Raw genomic sequence first — 18,244 nt, 5'->3', positions numbered from 1 at the left:
TACCCCATTACCAGCAACATGGACACGTAGGGCTGCAGGCACTTTGTGTCTAAGCACCAGAGGCAAGCCCAGGAAAGCCAAGCAGATGGCACGGAACCTGCCTTTCATCCTTATTTATCTGGTCCCCGAAGCCGACGGCATCCACGATCGTCAGCTTCAGGTGCACGTTGCTCTCCTGCAGGTCGTAGGTGCGTGGCCGCAGGCGGACCACACTCTCATAGTGACTGGCCTCCTCTGTCTCGAAGGTGGTGTTGAAGAGGGTGTTCATTAGTGTGGATTTCCCAATGCCGGTCTCACCTGGGAAGGAGAAACCATCAGCTCCCTGCAGCGTGAGCCTGTCACAGGTACTTCAAAGGACGTTAATTACAGAGCAGAGTAAATTACACTGTGAGAGGTGACTACAAATTGCTGCGCATGGACATATAATTCTCACACCGGTAACTGCATTCTTGAAGGTCTCCCATGCTTAACGCAAAGCTAACACAGAGCACTCTGCCCTCATCTCCCCAGCGAGCATCACACAGCACAGCAAAACACTGTTCCTTTGGAGAAAATGCTCCTTGGAGAACCAGTAAGGGCACGATCAGGACAAGTTTGCCCCGCAGCCCCCCTGTTCCAACAGCCACTGAAGGACACCTGGGATGCATCACAAACCAAGCTCTATCCCAGGATATTTGACTCAAAGTCATCTGTGATGCAGAAAGGCTTTGAAGCACTGCTCCTGGTAACTAAACTAGACTGATCTCTTCCAGATTGGCCTACAAGGGGCTCCATTTAAACTCCTCATTCACTACACGCAGCCCTGTTGGCCAAGGGAGTGAAAAGAGGCAAAATCCAAGGCAATAACCTCCCCCTTGCTCATTCCCAGGCAGTTTCCTGTGCTGCACCTTCAGCATAGATGGCCACTGCTCCCTGAACCTGCGAGGAGCCCCGAGGTGCACATGGCAGAGCAGGAGGGTGAGCAAGGGTCTGCTCGAGGGAGGTGCTGTGCCTGCTGCCAAGGGGTTGGGGCTTTTCGCTTCTCCAAGCACTGGATTCTGCTCTCCAGTGCAGAATAAACACCTCATGGTGCTCAGAACAGGGCAGAGGCATGCGCTGCATCCTACCCGCTGTGGCCAAGAGTTGTGCAGGGCAATAAAGCAGCCTGGTGCTGCAGATTGAGCTGAAAGGAGTCAGAGCTCACTACTGGCATAAGCCACATTCTCCAGAGCCATATTCTCTCTGGGCAGATTGAGGGCCAGGCAGGGAGCTGCAGTCTCTGGATGAATTTCTGCTGTTCTAGCAGGTTACAATACTGCAGATTCATATGCAAGAACCAGCCAAAGTAAAACTAATGCTCATCTCATCTCTGGAAAGAATTGGTTCCTAGTGCTCCAGCAGCATCGCCTGCTCACGTCAATACCAGAGTTAAAAACCAAGCACATAATGAGGTTATTTCTTCTCACAAATGCTCTCAAGCTTCCAGACAAATCCTTTACAATCAATAAAAGCAGGAACACTCCCTCTCCCTTTCCTAGCACGGGGGGTATCACGCTTCCAGCCCTTTGACTCACCCGGGAAAGCATCAGCCAGGAACAAGCCTCGTGCCAGCCACCCCAGTATGCAAACACTGCACTTGCCATTTCTCTTAATCCTTCCTATTGCAGAGCTGCTGCAGCAGAGGAGATGAGCAACACCTCGCTGATGATGGGACTCTTCTGGTTTCAAGGCTCAGCCACTGGACCTCCCTGCCACCCTGCAGCTTCTGCACCAGCAGCTCAGCTCAATGCAGACCTGGATGGCCCCACACCCGTTTCCTCCCCCACTTCCTCCCCAAAGCACAAAGTTGATGTGTTTAAGCTTTTCCCCGTTTTCCCTGATTTTAGGCAATGGATCTCCAACAGCCACGTGTGAAAGTCCCAGCTCAGAAGCACCAAGCTCCAGAAAGCTAAAGTCCACTGCAGTTAAACCCCATTTGTAAGGACTTGGGCATCTTGGCTTTGCTCGAAGTCAGCGCCGAGGCTGTGGCACATCACGAGGAATGAACCCTGGTCCCAGCCCGTGTCTGTGTGCAGAGGCCAGCGCTTACCCACGCAGAGGATGTTGAAGCTGAAGCCCTGTGTGACGGACTTGCTGACCAGCTGATCCGGCAGACTGTCGAAGCCGACATGGCCCCCCAGGGAAAGGTTCCTCTTCTCTTCATTCTGGGAGGGAGAAGAAGCCGGGTTAGCCAAGTGCACCGGGACGGGAAATCAGACCGGGGAGAGGGACCACCAAGGCCAAGAAGCACCCACCCCCCTGTGCACAAACCCTAGTGCTGCCTGCACAAGCTTGTGTTTTGGCACAGCACCAACCCCGACAGCCACCAACAAAGAGGAGAGAAGGGAAATACTGATCTTAGCAGGGAGCTGGGAGAGCTGAGCTAACAGCCTACAGAGAAAAGAAAACACAAGGGCATGAGCTCCAACTGCGTGCAGCTGGGAGAGATTAGCAAAGGAAACCCCACCAGCCCATGTCTGAGCACTCATTTCTTCCCCTCCGTTTGACTTGTGTTTTGTTAAACCTACAGCACTGAGCTCAGCTCCACAGACTGCACCCCCCCAAGTGCTTGATCATTTCCCTTTGCTATTGCCATGAGCAGTGTGGGGTTGTTCACTTGGGCATTCAGAGGTGCTGCTCGCACAGGCAGGACAAGGAACCCTCTTGCTTTGCCATCTGTGACCGCAGCTTTCCACCTTTCCTCTGCTGTTCCTCTTCCTGTCTCCCCCCATGCACTTGATTCTTCCTTCTGTCTCCTCCCTCCCCCAGAGGAAGCGGATCACCTGTAGGAAGCTTTGCTTGGAAACCAGGACAATAAACATCCGAGGAGACAATAACAGGTCTGTGCCCTGGGTTATAGAGCAAAGCAGACCAGGTCAGCTGCAAAGTGCAGAAGAGAGGACCTCACAGAAGGGCAATTTCTGCTTCTAGTGGTTAAGAATAGAGGAGTTTGGATTTCAACAGATATTGCCACCTCTCTGCAAAACAAAGCAACACCTATGGGGTGCAGCCTCTCAAGCACTCTCATCCTTCCATGGGGAAGCACAGATACAGGATTTCAGAGCATGATTCAGTCACCAGCAAGAAGCTCAATGGAACACAAACCACTGTTCATCTGCATCTCCAGTCAAAGCCTGCCTCAGTTCTGCTGCTGGGAGAGCAAATATTGCCAGCTCTGTAAAATAAACCACTTAAATCACAAGGACAACATGTGAGCAGCTGAGGCAGCTCCGAGGCCCCATGCACAAACCTCCCTGGTTAGCATTTGTTACCAGCTTCCAGCTGATTCCAGCCCTGCGCTCTCCCAGGGGGCTCCCTGGACACAAACACAACCGAATCCCAACTGGGTTCCTACAATCAATTCTGCTGCATCCCATCAGGATCGATCGTGCTAAGAGGAAATCACAATCATTTAAAGTTTTCCCAAGGGAGAGGTGGCATCAAGTAAGGTTTTATGGTAGCCAAGAGTTGAGGTGAATTAAAAGGGGCCCTGAGGACAGGGAGACCTCAAAGTTGAGCTTTTCTCCCATTCATCTGTCACCACATGGAGCTGTTAAAGCTCAGACTGACACCTCTGCAGGGATGGAACCCAAGGGCAGGATGAGCCTGTGCTGATCCAGGCAGCCCAATGCTGGACCACGGATCCAGCACAGGATGATGCAGCTGCATGGGGATGGGGAGTTAGGACACACGGGGGCTCAGCGTTGTTCACGTTTGCTTTTCCTTTTAGGAGTAGGCACTGCAGGCCTGGGGGGGCTTCCTCAGCCCCCACTTGTCCTCCTCTCCCCTCTCCAAGCCACCACATTGGGAGCTCAGCATGCCGGTTCCCAGCACCGTGGCGCTGGGACAGCCAAGCTGTTCCCACAGAAAGCCACCGAGTTTGACAGTGCCACTTTTGTGTCTTTTCACTGTAAATAACAAACAAAACCAAGCAAACAAACCCCCAAAGCAGAGAGCCCGCGATGACATTCTGGATGGGAAATAAATCAAGGCTGCCGGTGGCTATGATTAGGCTGCGAGAGCCCGAGGCTGGGAGGAGGTTTCCAGGCAACAGGCAGCATCGCTGCTCCGCAGTTTAAAATAGGCTCTAGCTCAGCAGGGCTGCATTGAGAACTCAGTCATGCCTCGGCCGGAGGAAACCCAAATGTGTTCACACAGGGCTCGCTTTTCTCCTCTCTTCTGGCGTTTGGCTGCTGTTGGGTCAGGACAAGAATACCCTGAACTCCGAACAGCTCCGCTGCTCTTAGAGCTGCTGAGGCAACCAGGCAGCTCCAGGGACAGTCTTTGACAGTGACCTTGAAATGCAGTTGCCTTTTATTTCTATGAGCAGCAATAATGACCTGGTTCAAGTTCAAGATGCTGCTGATACCGAAGCAGAGAAGCAGTTGCTGTGCTTGCCATGCCTTCAGCTGCCACTCAGCTCCGAAGGATTTTGCTATTGTTGCTGTGTTAGAACAAACAACTGCTGGGAAAGAGTGAGGCCAACAAAAGAAGCCTTAAAATCCAGGATTTGCTGGTTTATTCCTTCCCTCCAATCCATCGAGCTCACAGACTGGGCAGCCCTGTGAATACAACCAATGCTTCTACTCCCTTGTGCTGTTTGGTGCTTTCCCGGAGCAGAACCTCCCCACCAGCCTGGTGCCACTCATCCCTGCACTGAACTGCAGCCAATCTGAGTCTCAACCCCAATGACCAACACTTTAGGGTAGCTCCAGGACAGCTTGACATGGTTCACGTGCTAGTAAAGACATCAAGGTCACACTCAAAACTGAATTCCTTCCAGCAGCAGGAGCCAAGCTGCAATGCTCAGCATGAACAATCAACCCAGAACACAGATGCTGCAATGACTGAGGGCAGCAACAATGCAACAGTGTAGGGCTTGGTTTAGACAGTTTCAGCAGGGCTCTTCCCTGTCTGGTGTCCTGCAGGACAGGAGCAGGCAGGTACGTGACAGAGCTGGATGGGATCAGCCATGGCGAGAGCACAAACACAGCCCTGCCCTTTCCAGTTGCACTGGTCTCTGCCACGCTCTCACAGCGCCCAATGAGATTCAGGTCTCTCACAGCCTGAAGAGAGGAATCTCCTGCTCCTCCCCAGGCAAGACCCATCCTGGGGCTGCAAACAGCCACGAGGCAGCTGCGCCTCCATGAAGCCCATTTGATCATCTCACAGCAGGGTAATTAGGAGCTTGTGGTGGCTCCGAGTGCCAGCTCCCACCATAAACAGCCACTGCAGCCCTGACCATCACTTCTTGGGTCCCTAACGATCACCATATGAAGGGCAGCTACCAGGGTATCACTTCACAGGGAGGCTTTGTACATGCTCTTTGAAGATCTTCAGGGCCTTGAGCTGACCTTCAGGGCTTGAGGCAGAGAGACAAGGGGACAATTTGTATGTTGAACCTGGAATTTCGTGGGGAAACCAAGGACTCATCTGAAGGCCAGAGCAGGATTTGTTAAGTTCCAAATGCAGAGTCCTTTTAACCATTTCACTGATGCTCTGGGTTGAGAAGCAGAGGCTGTGGAGGCAACAGGCACACGAATGGCACAGCCACGGGAACAGCCACCATCCCAGAGGGAAATCGATCTTTGGCTCTATTTGACAGCCACGTCACAGGACCCTTCTCCTGGCACACAGCAGAGCTACAGCCGTGCCCTTGCAGGCACAGATGGCCACACTCAGCTGAGCACCACAGAACCAAGGAGAAACCTCCAAACACAGTGCTGCAAACCTGCTCCGAGGTATCAGCCAACCCAGCTCCCGGACATGCTCCGCCCCAGGCTGGGATGCATTTGGGATGCACAACGTCATCTGGCCCATTCCTGTGGCCACACCAGCATGAAGACACCCAGGGAACCAAACCCAGCACTTCAAGCCCACACCAGCTTCCACAGCAGGGTCCCACAGACTGTGCTGTGCAGTGGGACCGTGAGGTGGAAGGAAGCAGAGGCAGCATCACTGCAGGCAGCTGGCCACAAACCATACCCATAGAAGATTATGTGTTATTTGGCCCTTTATTGCAGGCGAGACAAGAAAAGGCATCAGAGAAACACAGAGACACCAAATCCAGACCCCTATAAGAGAGGCAACTCGGTATTCACACATTCATTCGGCTCTTCCTAGTAGGCAGAAGGATTAAAGAGCCCTGTGAGGCTGCAGCATCGAGCACTGTGCCTACGATGCTCTAAAAGCCAGCAGTCTGATCACAGCTTCTCTTCATGCCTCACCTCCAAATTAGCATCGGTTTCACTTTGCGTCATTACATCTTCAGCAACTTCTCCCAGCAGAAGTGGCTCTGTCACTTGTGCGAGCCATGGGGGATGGCAGCAGCGAGGACACCAGCTCCATACCCAGCTCTAGATCTGGCTTGGCTGGGGCTCCTGGTGCAGAGCGGAGCAGCTCACTCGGCTCTCAGATGAGCTGCCCCTGTTGCCCTCCCTCCTCTCACACCAGGAGCCGCATGAACAGACCGTGACATCAGCTGTTAAAATAAAGACAATGGGAAGTGCCATCTTTCAACTGAGCTCCACAGAAAATGCTCCTGCTGCCATGTGCTTGTGCTCTGTGCTCCAGACAACCTCAGCTTTGCTTTCCCGAGCTTTTTCCAGATATGTTTTACACACGCACTTGTAAGAGAGCAAGAGGCAACAACACAACCTGTGCACAGCACTCTCCACGGTGCCTCAATTCCCACTACTGAGGCACACTTCTGTATACAAATTCCTCAAGCCTGGATGACACCTTGACCTTTAATACCAGATCCTCCAGGACTTTGCAGTGTCAATCCCATTCCAACCTGGGAACAGTCCGTTACCTCCCCACCAATGCCTGGACACACCACGGCCTCATCACTTCGCACTGCAGTGGCACAGGCAGCCGTGGAGTCAGGGCGCACTGTGCCAGGCTCCCTGTGAAGCGCAGAGATCCCCTCCCCTCCAATTCACAATCAAATCAAACACAGGCAGAAGCCAGCGCTCCCGGCCAGGCTGCAGCTCCTGCTTGGCGTGACTCAGGGAGCAGCACGAGGAAGGGCAGGGAAGGCTCCCATGGGCCCCGCGTGCCGTTGGCAGCACTCCCGTGGTGGGATGGAGCAGCCCGGGCTCTGCAGGGGCCAGCTCGGCACCCAGCACCGCTGGGGACTGCTGCTGCTCACAAACAATGACTTCACCTTCTCGACGGCCCATCCACAATCACAGCAGCGCGAGCAACGCTGAGATTAACACATGCACCAGCGGCGTTTGTGGGATGCTCTTCCCTTGGCTCCTGAATGGGAACGCAGGGACTCGGGGAATTGTTAGGTCTGGATGCAAGGAGTTTCATTTGTAACTGAGCAGAGAAAGGACTGAATGAGATCTGGCTGTTAAATCCAAGCAGAGCAATCTGGTCCCATGTCAGGGCTCACACATGCTGCCATGCAAGGCATTGCCTGACCCCTCAGAGCGGGCAGTTCGGGCAACAGGGCAAGTCAAGCTGCCCACAGACCATGGACAGAGAGGGCTGTTTTGGGGTACAGCACACACAGGGTACCAACCCCAACCCCATAACTGTGGGTGCTGAGGGCACCCAAACACCCACCACTGCAGGATTCCTTACAGAGGCGCTGCTGGTTTCACTGTCATTTCACAAGTAAACTGAGTCATGGAGCAGTTGAGTACTTGCCTAGAGACCTTTGGGCAAACCAAAAGCTTGGAAGCCAAATCCAGCTTCTTTGTCCAAGGCGGCACTCCCTGGGGCCTGGCCCAGTTTCTGGATCAATGCAGAATGCTCTGGCGAGTCACCTCTCTCAGGAGATCCCACCCCAGCTCCAAACACTGGCTCAACAAATGGCACTTGACACCTGCAAGGGACCAGCAGCAAGAACGGACTCAAGTTTCCATGAGGGAAACCTTCCCCTTGCCACGCTCTGCAGTGGAGGGGCTGTAACAGCAACACCTCTGGCGTCTGACAAGCACCTTCGTGGTGCTGGCAACGTTCAAAGCAGCCGCTAGCACACAGCAAAAAGCTCTCTTGTACCCACAGAAAGAGGGTTATTAGATGTATGACAACATCAGCGACTGAGCTTACACTTTACAGTCTACAAGCAGAAAGAGGTGGCCCGAGAGAGGTAACGAGACCGGATTTGAGGTTGTCTGACAACAGCCAGGGTATGCTGAGCATAAGAAGTCTTAGCAGAGAGCTTAGGTGTAGTAAGCCTGTCCTCATGGGTGCCTCTGGCACTGGTGATGAAGGGGAGCACACTGAGCTGGGGCTGGCCAGTGGAGGAGATCTCAGCACCTCTCAGGCTAAAGTTGTCACATCCAAACACCACCCAGTCTCAAGCAGATTCCCCAGTGCAGGCACAGACTCAGCTGAAGGTTTTCAGATAACCATAAGCATGTGCTTAAAATTCCCCATCCCCATTGTGGAGCACTTCATAACAGGCTGCGGGAAGGCGAGAGGGAGTGAAAATAAGGCCATGGGGGAAATCTTAGCAATGGGGTTTATGCTGATTTACCGCTTGTCCTACAACAGCAATCTGCTGTGGTGGTACACGGCCAGTCCCACACATCTGAGATGGTGTGAGCCCCTCTGCCATTGCTATGCAGGGAGGGCAATTGTGTTTTCCCTGCTGTGGCAGCCCTAAAGAACTGTAAATGGTGACCCTGTGATGCTCAACACTGCTCTTCCCCCCCACAACAGCACAGCAGAGCCCCAGTGGCCTTCATTCATCTTCCCTTCTCCAGCACAGCCCACCAGAGCACATCCCTCCACATCACCCCCTCATCTCCAGTTGCTGCATGCTCCCAGCAAGCTCCCAGCCCACACTGACGTCCCCCAACAAAACCCTCACACTGAACCAACACAATTCCCAGCCCCCCTTTAAACCGCTCTCCTAAGAATGCCAGGAATTTTCCCAGACACTCGAGCCTTTATTCACATCCCTCCAGCTCCCAGCTGCACTCCAGGCAGGCAGAAACATCACGGAAGAAACCAGATATGGAGTCACCAGCAAGACAACGCCAAATACAAATGAAAGCCTCTTTACACAGCAGAGGAGAGAGGACTCAGAGCTGAGGTTCTCTCCTTTGGGGCTAACTAAAGGTTATGCTGCCTGAAGTGATGCTTTTCTTGAGAGCTTCTGGACCTGTCTTTAAGAGCAATTCATAAAGCCCAAGAGCAGAGAGGGCATTGAGAAGAGCAACGCTCACCATCCTGGGAAAACAAGCCAACATCCCACATGCCCAACGCAATCGCTCCGGGGCGCACCTGTAAACATCCTAAACACGCACTGCAGTCACCTGCCCATAGGAAGGTGTTCAGGGATTCAAGTGAGAAATTCCTTTGAAGGGAGAAATTCCTTGGACAAACTCCTTAACTGCTTCCCTGAACCGGAGCTGCTGGTGCCAAAGTGGGGCTTGATTCCTGTGGCACACTTTGGACTGATATCCCAGCAATGCACCGGACACAGGATGCTCCCCGGAGCAGGGAAGTGCACACTGGACATATTCCCCCTTTGCACCAGCCTGCTCACTGCAGCCTCTGGGAGCGAAGGGCTGAACCTCAGGGGCTGCCTTCAGCTTTGCTTCCGCCTTCCCTCTAAAACCAAAACAACAACCCATGGAACAGCATCCTACACACGTCTCCAGCACCCAGTGAACTGGCACAGCCTTGAAACAGGAGGTTCTGGTGATGTTCAGAGCCGAGTCTGACGGGAGAGTAAAGCCTCTCATCACTTCCTATACAACATGCATCCAAGATGATACATTCACAACCTGTGAATGCAACATCAGCTTTAGTGTTCTGCAAGCAAACTGTTTCTGGCTTAAATCCCTCTCTTTCTACACTGAAAGCAGAATTCCCAACAGGCTTCCTTTCCCTAAGCTGCTATTTAGTGATTTCCCTATAACATTGATGGAGCCTAATTAATAAATAGCGAAGTCTTTCTCCGTTAAGAAAGGATGCATTTTGTCCCGCTCACAAGTCCTGGAGGAGAGCTCACAAAGGAGCAAAGCAGGATTTGCTGGGCATTATGCACAGAGTGTTTTGCAAACATGAATGTTGCCTTTGAGAATAAGGGAAGTTGGTTAAAACAGAGAAAACTCTGGAACCAAAAATGAGAGACATTTCCTCCAAGCTGACCTCAAAGGATGAGAAAGTTCAGCTTTTCGTCAGCCCAAGAATTCCAGCCCCCAGAAGCTCTTCAAAACCAAGAAAGCAAAGCCCAAAACACAAACACAGCTTTTCCTGCAGTCTGTTCCAAAAGAACCCAAAGCACAAACTCCATCGCACCAGAGTGCCCAAGCCCCATTCTTTGCCAAGTTATGTATTCAGAAGGTGCTGAGGCTTTTGATTTAATGGAACTTCCCAATGAACCCTGACAAGATTAATCTTATCACCTTAAGATAAGCAGGAGACTTTCCCAAGTTCACCCAAGGCAGCAGATGCTTCCCAGCTTGCACTCCACTGATCTCATCAGTGGATCCCTTCCCATCCCCATGCTACTACAAGGAAGAGGAGGAGACACTTGGCAAGGACAACTTCAGTGGGACAAAGCCGAGAAGGAAGCTCAGTGCCTACCCCTCAGGAGTGGCATGGAAAAGGGTTGGGGCTGTTAGAAAGAGGCATTGAAGAAGGGCTTGGAACCCCACCGTGCCGAAGGAGCCGTGCTGGATACCAGCCACCAAGATTGCTTGTTTTAGTTACCACTTAAAATAAACATGGCTAATTCCCACAAACGTGTCCAGAATTTATTGCCTGATTACAATACATACTATTAGTCAGGGTATTTTTAGATGAGGGAACAGGGATATAGTGGGAACCTAAGAGTTCTGGTCAACACTGATGCTCTCCCCAGTTTGCCTTATGCCATATGCATCTCCACAAAGAGCTCTGCCAGCTCCTGGACAAGTCTCCCTGTGCTACTGCCTGGGAGACACCAGAAAGAGAAGTTTTACACATTACAGCCACCCAGCTCCAGGAGCTAAAGCAGAGCCATCGTGCTAATAAGCCGATTGCTACGTATCCACATGCCTCCAGAAAGCCTCACAGTGTATTAGCACAGAGCAGCTTTAATGTGGAGACTTGAGGGAATAGAAAGCAAGAAGAAAAACTCTATCTGAGAAACACAGACAGCAAAGAGATAAACTGAAAGGTCTTCATTCTGTACGAAAATACAGCCTTAAGTCTATGTTCACAAATAGCAGCTGGAAACACCTTTGCTGCAGAAGATGGGGGAAGGAGAGCGTTACGGGGAGGCCGGCGCTGGCAGCTCTTCCACTGTGGCAGAGCTGAAAGCCGGGCTTAATTGGATTAGGATCCAAAGCCTGCAGCAGCCTCTTGGAAGCAGGGTCTGGACCAGAGGCCCAGCAATGCCCCTCTGCCACGGGATCACAGCCTCACAGAGCCTGGGCACCAGGAGGACCACACATGATACCTAACGCACCGTTATGGGTCTCCTCTCCCACCGACCGGCTGGAGCAGCCCTGGATGCTGCTGCGGGAATGTTCGACTTCCCAGTGAGCCCAAGGATCCCTGGGCACATGCCTCCCAGCAGCAGTTGCAGACGTGCCTGTGCAGTGCTCCCCAGGGGCTGAGGGATGTGTCCTGCCCTGCTGTCACAGCCAGAATCAGCCGGTGCCCGCTTAGGGCTCCGGGTGCATTCCCCACATGTTTCCCTGCACACGTCACGCAGCGGTGACGGGCTCATGGCAGCACCTCATGCACAGGATGGGAGCAGCCCCAGGTCCCTCCAGGAAACCCATCCAGGCTCTCTCGCTCCACAACAATCTGGGTTGGAGGCTGCGGGAGCTGGAGAGGGTAAGAGCCCCAAGGCAGCGCTCCATGGGAACCTTCTGCAGCTCTGACATCTCTGGAATTCCATGTGTGTGGGAGACAGACACTTCCTGGCTTCACAAAGGAATCTGAACATCCAAACAGAGCGGTGCCTCCACAGGGCTGACCCTGCAGGCCCTGCTCAGCCCGCAGTCAGAGCTGTGGCTGGGGATGTACCCGAGGAGCCTGCAGCTCTCATTGACACTGTTCTGCCACAGCCCTCTGAGAATCCCCACCAACACCCCACTGGGGATGGGGCCAAATCCAATTGGCTCTACCTTTTGTACTCAAATGTCACAAGTTGGAGGCAAGCACAAGCGTTTACACCAGAGAAGATGCTCTGGAAGGAAAGGGCATGTCTGGGACTGAGGAGAAGCAGCACCTTCAGGATTCTTCCCTCGCTTGAGCTGCTCTGGGAGCAGAGATAGGATCTCTTGCCACCCATCTGATGCTTCTACGTTACATGAATACAAATGCAAAGCTTCAGATATAAACCCAGAGCTTGCTCCAGCCATGTGGATGTGGAGAAGGGGAGAAACAAGCAGGCAGTGCATGAGCACACAGGCCCCACCTCATCAAAACACAGCAAGGGACAGGACCAAGCAGAGCAGCTTCTCCCATCCACAGCCTCAATGTGCCCGGGACACGTTCTGAGTAATCACAGTTAATCACATCAACGTGCCCCTGCCCCACGCGGGCGGGTGGAAGCAGCGTTGCCCCACACCCTTGCTCGTCTCCCTCTGCCCTGCTGCCTCCCAGATTCCTCCCAGTTGCACAACCCGGGAAGAGCTCATTCAGGATCGCGCTGCCTCCGCTCCCGAGCTGCGAGCCAAGGGAGCGCAAGGCGCACAAACAGCCCGGAGCGCTGGGTCAGGGGCCGGGAGCTGCCCGCACAGCCCTGCCTCGGCCGGCTCCCACCCTTGCGCCCACCGCTGCCGCTCCCCGCACAGCACCGCGTTGGGTCCCTGCTGCCGGGGGAGTCACCGGCACCGAGGGCCGCAGCCCCAAAACAAACCCGGCTCTTTCCGGGCAGCGCCTGCTCCCGGCGCGTCCAGCGAGAGGAGCTCGGAGCCGCGCTGGGCTGCGGCTGGGCCAACTGCTGCTGCTGCGGTCGAAACAGGCAGAGCCGGCTTCCTGCTCGAGCCTCCCGGGGAGGGATTGCAGGGCTCGGAGAGGCAACCGCCAATTGGTTTCCTCCCGTGGAAGAGCGTTTTCCCCATTCCTCCTTCCCCAAAAAGCAGGCGCTACGGGCAGGAGGCGGCCGGGGCAGAGGGAAAGGGCTGCCCCCTCTGGGCTCGTTTCCTGAGCTGTGACCAGCTTGGAGAAAAATCTGTCACTTCTGTTCCACACTGCATGGGGCATCGCCGCGTTTTCCAGGGCAAGGTAGAATAACTGAATGGCAAAAACAGACAAGGAAATTTAACCCTGGAGCTTCGAACGGTGCCGCTGGCTGGGAAAGAGAGAACAGGGCAGGGGGGTGGCTGGATCCAAACAAACCCCAGCTTCCACTGGAGCTGAGCCATGGAAATGTTTTCCTTGAGAGTCTAACTAAAGGAAAATGCAAGCCTATGCTAAGTGTGAGTCTTCTGCAATAGCTTTGGTTCACAGAGCTGTTCTCAGCCCGCTCCTCGTGCCCATCTTTCATGGACTGAGGTGTAACACGGCCCCTTCACACAGAGGAGCAGATTTAGGCTGCACACGAGCTCACAGCAAACAGCAGCAGAAACGCATGGAGTTTATCAGAGCCCTGCAGCTATGGCAGGAACAGGGTTCAAAGGTCCCTCTGCTCCCACAGGGCTGGGAGCAGGCCATAAGGAGGCAGTGGTGTGAGAACAGGTAACACTCACCCCAAGCTGCAAAATGGCCAGGCCCCCCCCCCAGCTCAGCAGCTCACAAAGAAGATGGGGTTCAGCTTTCTCTGTGCAAAGTGGTGTTTTCTGGCAAAATCTTCCAAGGAGCACTAATTTATAGTAACGCTACCAGTAAAAGCCTAGCTGTCAGTCACTGACACAAAGGGATGTCTTCTCAGGGCTGGGTGCAGACAACCACCCGCAACCACAGTTCACACACAGCTACATGTGTGCATCCGGCACCCGCTTCACTGGGTGTCATGGGTCACAAGTCCTTGTCCCTGCTCACAGTCACTGTGTGAGCACACAGCACCTGCACAACATATGGCATCCTGTTGAGTTCTTATCTCAGCCCAGCCTTCAGGCTGAGGACTGAAGCTCCTCCCCATAGGCACCGGGCTAAGAGCCCCAGCACTGCCTTTGCACCTCCAAGTCAGATAATCATAGAACCCCAGCCTGGTTTGGGTTGAAGGGACCTTAAAGCTCCTCCAGCTCCAACCCCTGCCACGGGCAGGGACACCTTCCACTGGAGCAGCTTGCTCCAAGCCCCTGTGTCCAACCTGGCCTTGAACACTGCCAGGGATGGGGCAGCCACAGCTTCTCTGGGCACCCTGTGCCAGCGCCTCAGCACCCTCACAGGGAAGAGCTTCTGCCTAAGAGCTCATCTCAGTCTCCCCTCTGGCAGGTTAAAGCCATTCCCCTTGGCCTGTCCCTACAGGCCCTCGTGCAAAGCCCCTCAGTGTGTTAATGCAGACAGTTAAGCAGGTCAATGGGGTCTACCTAAGAAGAGAAAGGAATCAATCTTGGGGGAGGGCTGAAAAACATTCTCAAAAACAAAACAGTTTTAGAGCCTTGGTCTCACATCTCATCCCATTTATTCACCTGCCACACCTCCGGTTGCTTCTCCTTCAGCCTTTCCAGCTCCCCCCAGAGCTTCTGCATTTCCCAAATGCATTTCATGCACTTTCTGCCTTCCTCTTGCATACGTTGGTTGGGCTGGTTCCCGCTCAACATACCAACACCCAGCTACTGCTGCCAGCATCTGCTCCAGCACAGAACCACATGTGCCAGCTCAGCACCAGCCAGACCAGGCCACAGAGAAGCTTCGAGTTTGATGACAGATTGAAGTATTTCATAACATAACTTCATAACTGAAGAAGGCCAATGTCTTCCTTCCACTTCGGTTGTCACTGTGATGACAACAATTGGCCTGGGGGGTCTAGAAGCAATACTTGCTGAGCAAACCCTGAACAGGGTCTCTCACAAGCACTGCATTCACAAAAACAAAGGTTCAGGTGTGATTTTTCTGCCTTAGAGGCAGCTTTCTATGGGTGAGCTTCCTTTCATTTGCTTTTGTTGGTCATTTCCAACAGCAGTACTTCAAGGGAACTACTTTGTGCTGGAGTCAGAGGCATTCTGGAGGACTGCACAAGGGGAGCATGCATCTGGGGAGTTCTGAAAACACATTATCCAAACCTAAGGGTCATCACAATCCAGGATGTCAGTGTCAGCTGGATACTTAAAAATAGCTTCCCCCATCTGAACATCATGACCTATTGTGTACCAGAGCCCTCCTTCAGAGGCTGTTTCATCACTGCTTCCTACTGTAGATACAATCGGCTGGTAAAAATAAATCAGTTTCTCATCACCTCTTGTTGGCAGCATCGAGCTGTTCCCACACAGGAAACTGAGGCACAGTGACATGAAGTGGCACCAAGAGAGCTGTGAGGCCTGCAGAGAGCAACCCGGAACACCTGAATCATGAGGTTCCATGATGGAGGAACAGCATCAGAGCAGAGACATGTACCAAAGATAAAGGAGGCAGCAGCTGGGACCATCCTGATTCCAGATCAAATGGGATCGAGCTGCTGCTCTCCCACCCTCCTCTGCCAGATCCCAGGTTCCATGAGCCGATCACCACATCCCCTGGCCCTGCAGATCCCTATGAACTCACACAGCTCCTGCACAAAGCAAGCAGGTTTTATCCTTATGGAGTTGGGCACCAAAGTCACGTTGGAGCCTGGCCACTTCACTCTGGTGCCCAAATGAGAGCCAAGCACCTTCGGGAACTGCCCTCCTCCCTTCTGTTGTAACTAAAGTGACAGAGCATTGACACAAGCACAGCAAGTGCTCAAGTACACACCAAAGAACAGATCAGGTTTAAGTTTCTCCTAGGGCATGGCAGTATTTTAGGTTCCTCAGCACCTCTGAAGGCCCGCACGGGCACTGCACACACCCCAAGCTAACACTAAAACTGTTTATTACACATGATGCAAATGCAGAGAATTGCGGTGAGGCAGTTCATATTCCCTGCCACTGAGGCTTCCCCTCAATCCCCTCTCTCAGAGCCTGGAAGCATTTGCTTTCCTTAATAAGAGCCACCAATCAATTTTCCTTTCTGCAAGCTCTAAGGCAGTCACAGTCTTGCAAATTCATTCTCGAGCTGGAAACTTTTGGGCCAGGATTCAAAGAAAGGAAGAAGAGTTTGAGATTCTTGGCAAAAAGCAGTTTACAGAGAAAACAGTAGCAGGGGCTTGTTTGTGCTCCAGTGGCATGCCCACAACCCAGACAACCAGCGCTGCTGTGCCCAGTTTATTCAGCAATATCACACCAGACATTTCTGGCTTTTGAGAGCTACGCTGTTCAATGTGGAGAAACGCTTTTAGCTCCAAAAGGCTGCAGGATGCATCTCCGAGCTGTTAAATTACAACAACCCCTCCAACAGCAACAAAACAACCAAGCTGTAGACAAAGAATAGTTTTGAGCCGACACAGATTTTGGGCAGATTGACTTCCGATAGCAGTTATACAACATGTGAGCTGCAGAGGCGGCGGTGCAGGGGTCACGCTCCATGTTTGCTCTACAGCCTTCTTCATACACCGGCTCAGAAAGCAGCTCTCCTCAAGAGTTTGCTTTGCCCGTGTTTGAACCGCCGTGTCCCTTGCAGTATTATATACACACACACACCCCGTTAAGTTACTCGCTGTTCCAGAGTGTTTGCATACCGGCGGTAGGTAAATAATTCTTATTGAGGGGGCTCTGACCCCATTTGTTCCCGCCCCGCTTTGCGGGGTGCTCCATGCCTGCAGGCACACGGGCATCGGATACCCCTCCCGGGCATCCAGGGCGGACTCGCCACAGGCTTTCGGTACCGGCTGCAGCATCAGAGCGCACACCGAGGCCTCGGAGCCTCGCTACCCGTGTACCCTCCAGCCCTCCTTCCCGCAGGACCCTCCCCGCACCCGGCCGAGGGCACCGGCTGCGCCCCGCTCCCGAGAGCCTCCCGCAGCCGGGTCGGGGTCCCGACATCCCGCAGCCGGGTCCGGGTTCCCTCCAGCCCCACAGCCGGGGGTCAGTTCCCCCATCCGCAGCCGGGTCCGTGATTGCGGGCGCCGGCGGGCAGCGGCCGCGCACACGGGTCCAGCTCCCGGCGCATCCCCCCGGCTGCCCCGGCCGGGTTATTCCCCACCACCCCAGTCCGTGCGAGCGGGGCCGGGCCCCGCGGCTGCTCACCGAGAAGCGCTCCAGATCGGTGGCGGCCATGGCCGGGGCTGGCGCGGCTCCGGCGGCGGGAGCGCGGCTGTCCCCGCCGCGGGTGGATGCGGCTGAATGGATCCAATATGGCCACTTCCTGGAAACTCCCCTCCGCCCGCCACAGGCGCCCGCCCGACGGGACCGAGGGGAGCCGGGGGCCGGGCACCGGCACCGGCCGGGGGCGGGGAGGGGCGGGGGCAGCCCGAGCCCGGCCCCGAAGCCGGGCGGGGGAAGGCCCCGGAGGTCCCCTCCGTGGCCGCGGCAGGGTCCGCTGCGGGCGGTGGGTGCGGGGACGGGGACATCGCTCTGAGCGCGGCCCGCGGCCGGGAGAACGCGAGTGGGTCCGTGGAAGCACCGGGAGCATCCTCGGAGGGGCGCGGGGGAGGAGCGCAGGGATGCGGGGACCCGTTCCCCCCTCTTCCCAAGCGTTCGGCAGGCTCGGAGGCCGAGAGACACCAGCAGCGCCTGTCACACACGGGGATTACACCGAAGTTGCAGCCGCGGTGTGGGTTTGAGCCTGGATCCAACAGCTTGCAGCCATCACGCTGCCTGTGTAAGTTAACACACGCAGCAGAGGACCGTCGAGCCTTTCTTCATCATCGCTTCCCACGTAAAGCGCAAAGCCAATCCCAGCACCAGCACCCACAAAGACGCTGGTATTTTACCAGCTGCTAGCGCAAAGTTTCCCTTGCTTTCTGGTGCCCTCTGCTGCAGTGCATCTAGGAATGAACAGCTCTCCAGAGCCGCTCTCCTCTCGGGCACACAGCTGAGTCACTCGAGTACCTACAGCCCACATCCATCCCCTGCCCTGCAAATGCAAGTGCTTTGGTGCATCAGAGGTTAAGAAGAAGGCTGTATCCTCCCTTTAAGCAGTTACAAGGCATTTTCTGAGAAGGCGTTACCCAAGTGATCTGTTTCTTGCAGTGAGAGATCCACTGCAGGTCACAAGAGGTGTTTTTTCTGTCCTCCCTGAGTGGACAGCCTATAACCAGGTTAATTCTGCTAATGCATGCATTAGTTCTGCCCAGAGA

At 54.2% G+C, this 18,244-nt stretch overlaps 1 protein-coding gene across 3 annotated transcripts in view; it reads right to left on the bottom strand.

Moving 5' to 3' along the window:
* Positions 1–17,344, bottom strand: part of SEPTIN8 (septin 8) — a 30,480-nt gene extending 13,136 nt beyond the window's left edge. For all 3 annotated transcript variants that reach the window (XM_013128578.3, XM_034067202.1, XM_034067201.1), the window contains exons 1-3: positions 17,193–17,344; positions 2,069–2,183; positions 102–297 (exon numbers count right to left, since the gene is read on the bottom strand). In XM_013128578.3, the coding sequence (XP_012984032.3) occupies positions 102–297; positions 2,069–2,183; positions 17,193–17,222 (341 nt within the window). In that variant the 5' untranslated portion in view covers positions 17,223–17,344. The remainder of the gene's footprint in view (positions 1–101; positions 298–2,068; positions 2,184–17,192) is intronic.
* Between the last annotated feature and the right edge of the window lie 900 nt (positions 17,345–18,244).

Source organism: Melopsittacus undulatus, chromosome 10 (genome assembly GCF_012275295.1).
Source record: "Melopsittacus undulatus isolate bMelUnd1 chromosome 10, bMelUnd1.mat.Z, whole genome shotgun sequence".
Lineage (NCBI taxonomy): Eukaryota > Metazoa > Chordata > Aves > Psittaciformes > Psittaculidae > Melopsittacus > Melopsittacus undulatus.
This window is presented reverse-complemented; position numbering and strand designations above follow the sequence as displayed.